The sequence below is a fragment of the Entamoeba dispar genome, genomic scaffold (assembly GCF_000209125.1).
Source record: "Entamoeba dispar SAW760 scf_1105229458345 genomic scaffold, whole genome shotgun sequence".
In the NCBI taxonomy this organism is placed as follows: domain Eukaryota; phylum Evosea; order Mastigamoebida; family Endamoebidae; genus Entamoeba; species Entamoeba dispar.
This window is the reverse complement of record NW_001853146.1, coordinates 1-4,736: the sequence shown is the minus strand read 5'-3', so window position 1 is coordinate 4,736 and position 4,736 is coordinate 1. Positions and strand designations below refer to the sequence as shown.

The following is a 4,736-nucleotide window of genomic DNA, read 5'->3' as shown; positions in this document are numbered from 1 at the left end:
TATGGAAGATAATGATGAATGAAGTAAATCCAATCATTCAAAGAAATATGAGATGTATTGTTATGAAAGTGATTGAGAGTTGTTATGAAATGAAGAAAGACACCACAGAAATACGACAAATCATCGATAGAAAAACATGTGATATGGATAAAGTTATTGAACTGGCATTGAAATATAAAGATGAAAGAACAATATTGATGATTAGAAGAAAGAAAGGAGAAATTAAAGAATGTTTTAGAAATCTTCAAAGCAGAAGTATCACATGTTTAAATGAAATAGACAAACAAAATCAAAATCAAAACGAAGAAGAAAGAAAAGAAAAGGAAGAAGAAATAACTAAAATGTATGAAGGAATTATGGAAGATCTCAAAGAAGTAAGTGAAACATTTCGATTAAGAGATATAACTAGAAATGAAGAATGTGTTGAAGTGATGAAGAGATGTAATGAAATAATGAAGAGAAGAAATGAATGTTATGAAGAATACAAGAAAGTGTATCGAGAAATAGTTGAAATAGAAATTTCAAATATACCAATAAAAGAAGGAATTGAATTTTGTTGTAAAATCACAGAAGGAGTTTTATTAAGAATGGTGTTAAGTGATTTAATCAAACAAAGCCAATCGAAATTAACAATGTACAAAACACTTCAAATGATTTCAAATGAACAACTAAACCAAACAATACAACAACATAACAAAGAATTAAAAAAAGGAATTATTACAACAAAAGAATGTGTTGTTTGTCATAAAGAAAAGGATGAATTAATCAATGTATTTGGATGTGGTCATAGTTATCATTCAACATGTTTAAAATCATCAGGAATATGTTTAGAATGTAATCATCTTATGACATAATTAGTTTTAATCAACAACGTGATTACATTGTTGTTGTTATATCATTTGAAATGATTATTTGACAATAAATCACATTATTTATTATTATCATTTCTTGTTATCTTTTTATTCATCATAAATCATTTCTTTTGATTAATTGATTGATTTTGATTAATAACATTCATTATGATGAATGGTAAGTCATTTGACCACTCTAAAAAACAAGACCAATAAGAGATAATCAGAAAATGAAAGATGATAGTGAAAAGTGGATGTTTCATTCAAATTTTTTATTTATCATAACTTAAAAATAGAAAAATAAAAAAATCGAATGATTACTATTTTTAAAATAGATTTTTTTTAAATCTTAAAAATATTTTAAGTTGAAATAAAATAAAAATGGAAAATACAACAAGAAACAATAAATCAATAATGAAATTAGGATATAATGAAATAATGATAACATCAATGTACTTTAATGATATTAATGATTTCATTAATTTAGAAATAGGAATTAAAAGATTTCAAGGAAATATTGAACGATTTCATTTTAATCCAATTCCATTAAATGAATATTCAAGAAAATTATTTACTAATATTGAAACATTTCATATTTATAATAAGTATGATGAAATATTTAATAATGGAAGAATATTTAAAAAAGTAATATGGTATAAAGTAGATTATTCAACACATTTAAAAGAAAAAGTAAACATATGTAAAAATATAGATTTTGTATAAAGATAGAAATATATATGGAAATATAATACCATATGAAGTTAAATCAAATCGGTGTTGGTGTTTTTATATTGTAAAAATCTAACACCCATTGTTATTCCAACAACAATTAATAAATTAGTAGAACATTGTTTTGAAGAACGTATATCATTAACATCAATTTATATTCAATCATCAATTACATCATTTGAATATTCATGTTTTTATAAATATGTATGTAAAGAAGAATTAATGAGAATGAAACAATACCAATAAATTCTTTTGATATTATTTAAAGAAGAAATAAAGAAATAATATAATTGAATTGGTTAAGAATAAAAGGTAATTTAATTATATATTTTGAGTGATATGAAATACGTGATAAACAATTCATTTGAAAATAAAACATTCAATGAAATAATCAATTAAATGAAGTGTAATAATTTCATCATTTATTTATTATTGTGTTATGTTGATTTGTTTCTGTTTCTTTTATTTATTATTATTTGTTTCTTTCAATACTTTGTTTGAATACAATTGATTTATATCATTATATTTGATGATGAATATTAATGATAAAAGATTGATAATTATAAAATCAATTAATCATTTCATATTATGAATAAGTAATAATATTAATTCATAATTATTATATAATAATTACTATGTTAATTCAAAATGATAATTTAGATGTTAACACAAATAAGTTGGATGATGGTATTACTTTAAATATCATTCATAATAAATTATTTCATGTATTTTCATTATGATAATATCATTTTGATATGTGTATTCTAATTAAAATACTTTTTAATGAATCACATCATTTGTTTGTGTTTTATATTTGAATATTCATTCATGAACTTCTTAATCTAATGTAGTTGTGTATCTTTTAATTTCATAATGTTCTCAATTAACTATTTATCAAATCATTGTAAAATTGAAATCAATAAAGTTAAGAAGTTGATAATTAACATATACATTTTAACTACTCCATTTCATTTGTATTTAAATTATTCATTCACATTTATATTTCAATATAATTGAATAACGAATAGAATTAAATACAATAATTGATTATAGAAATAAATAATAAGATATTATACATTTTTATAATCATAAAATGAATATAAATCAATGATAATGATGAAGTGATTATATGAAGATCAAATGTGATGAATAATAAATCATGTATGAATATGAATTGTTGATAAATAAAATAAATATATAAGTTGTTATATTTTATATATCATGTTTATTCATTTCTGAAATGAAATAAATGTTATATGAGAAGGAATTCACACTATCTATATTATTTTATTTTGAAATGATGAAATGATTATGTTGTTATTACTATATTGTTTCATACTAACTATACAAACATCATCTAACATCAACAAATTGTTTATAATTATTATTTGATTATCAAAACATTCAATGTTAACATGAATGTTATAAATGAATATGATGAATAATTGTAGTGATATAATTTAATTGATGATCATATTTACATTAGTGTTGATGTTGAACGATAATTGATGATATGAAAATGAACGAATAAGAATAGATGAAATTAACACATTTGTATCTACAAAGAAATAATAATGACTTGGTTAATTTAATCAATTTTGAAAAATGAAATTGATGAATAAATAAAAGTGAAAACAAATAATATGTTTTCATAATGAATAATGATTAAATAACAATAAACAAATAGTTTGATGAAGTATATAATATCAAATTTGATTTATTTGATATGAAAATGAAGAGAATGAGTAGAAATAGTGAATAAAAAAGATGAATAATAAAATGATATTTTCAGATTATAAATAAACAACATTAATATTCTTTTATAAATACAATGTTAAATGAATTGAAATCAACAATATAAACATATGTAAATGAACACATTAATGAACACATAAATAAATGATAATAAATGAAGAAAATGATAATGAAAATATTAATAAGAAATAACCATTATGATTTGTTTAAGAAATTAACAAAATGAAAAAACAAAGAACACAATAAGAGTAAAATGGTAATAGAATAGTAATATAAATAATAATTGATTTAACACATCTTCATACTCACATCTTCATTCATGTATTATTCTTATTATGAATTGAATGTTATTAAAATAATATGTGATTGTTATTATCTTTCAATTTGATATTTACTTCATCTTTTCATCTATTTTAAAATTGGAATCAATGAAATTAAATGAAGAATGAAGAAATATTGAATGATTAATATGTTAAACACACTTCATTTCAAAAAAAGATGATTTAATAAACATGAAAATGGAATAAAATAAAAGAATAAAAATAAAGAAAATAACAAGAAAGATAAAGAAAGAATGAGAATAAAGAATAAAAAGAAATAACATGTTCAATACAACAACATCTTCACATTAATAAACACAATAAATGAGAACAAGAAAATAAAGATAAACAACAACAAGAAAGATAAACAACAATAATAAAATACAAAACATAAAAAGACAAAATAGAAAAGAATAATGAAATGAAAAAGAAATGAAGAATATAAACAAGAAAAGAAGAAATAGAAATGATAAAGAATAAGATAAAATAAATTGAATAATATGAATAATGAATGAAATGATAAATGAATGGTTGACTAATAAACGAAACACTTCATATATCTCAAAAAACAAAAGAATAAATAATAAGAAAGAAAAAAATAAGAAAGAGAAATGAAAAGGAATATAAATGATAATTAATTATCATTTACTTCTACTTCAAATTACACCGCATTTCATTTGTTATCATTTGTTTTATTGTTTCATTCATTACTATATCAAAAGAATTTATTGGTATTGTTTCATTCTCATTAATTCTTCTTTACATACATATTTATAAAAACATGAATATTCAAATGATGTAATTGATGATTGAATATAAATTGATGTTAATGATATACGTTCTTCAAAACAATGTTCTACTAATTTATTAATTGTTGTTGGAATAACAATGGGTGTTAGATTTTTACAATATAAAAACACCAACACCGATTTGATTTAACTTCATATGGTATTATATTTCCATATATATTTCTATCTTTATACAAAATCTATATTTTTACATATGTTTACTTTTTCTTTTAAATGTGTTGAATAATCTACTTTATACCATATTACTTTTTTAAATATCTTCCATTATTAAA

General features: G+C 20.1%; 2 protein-coding genes across 2 annotated transcripts, besides 12 other annotated features; both read left to right on the top strand.

Annotated features, from left to right (window-relative positions):
* Nucleotides 1–14: 14 nt before the first annotated feature.
* On the top strand, nucleotides 15–854 carry EDI_001200 (uncharacterized protein; the record flags this gene model as incomplete). The annotated part of the gene is made up of 1 exon (XM_001734509.1): nucleotides 15–854. The coding sequence occupies one exon, from the start codon at nucleotides 15–17 to the stop codon at nucleotides 852–854; it is 840 nt and encodes a 279-aa protein (XP_001734561.1).
* Nucleotides 298–332: a microsatellite.
* Nucleotides 855–1,116: 262 nt separating the features above from the next.
* Nucleotides 1,117–1,199: a sequence feature (AT_rich).
* A 4-nt stretch (nucleotides 1,200–1,203) lies between these two features.
* Nucleotides 1,204–1,290: a microsatellite.
* EDI_001190 (uncharacterized protein) lies at nucleotides 1,266–1,656 on the top strand (the record flags this gene model as incomplete). The annotated part of the gene is made up of 2 exons (XM_001734508.1): nucleotides 1,266–1,541; nucleotides 1,564–1,656. 2 exons carry the CDS (start codon nucleotides 1,266–1,268, stop codon nucleotides 1,654–1,656), a joined length of 369 nt encoding a protein of 122 aa, XP_001734560.1.
* A 480-nt stretch (nucleotides 1,657–2,136) lies between these two features.
* Nucleotides 2,137–2,213: a sequence feature (AT_rich).
* Nucleotides 2,214–2,608: 395 nt separating this feature from the next.
* Nucleotides 2,609–2,685: a sequence feature (AT_rich).
* Nucleotides 2,686–2,760: 75 nt separating this feature from the next.
* Nucleotides 2,761–2,800: a sequence feature (AT_rich).
* Nucleotides 2,801–3,402: 602 nt separating this feature from the next.
* Nucleotides 3,403–3,527: a microsatellite.
* Nucleotides 3,479–3,619: a microsatellite.
* A 221-nt stretch (nucleotides 3,620–3,840) lies between these two features.
* Nucleotides 3,841–3,933: a microsatellite.
* Nucleotides 3,934–3,965: 32 nt separating this feature from the next.
* Nucleotides 3,966–4,146: a microsatellite.
* Nucleotides 4,071–4,183: a microsatellite.
* A 35-nt stretch (nucleotides 4,184–4,218) lies between these two features.
* Nucleotides 4,219–4,283: a microsatellite.
* Nucleotides 4,284–4,736: the final 453 nt, after the last annotated feature.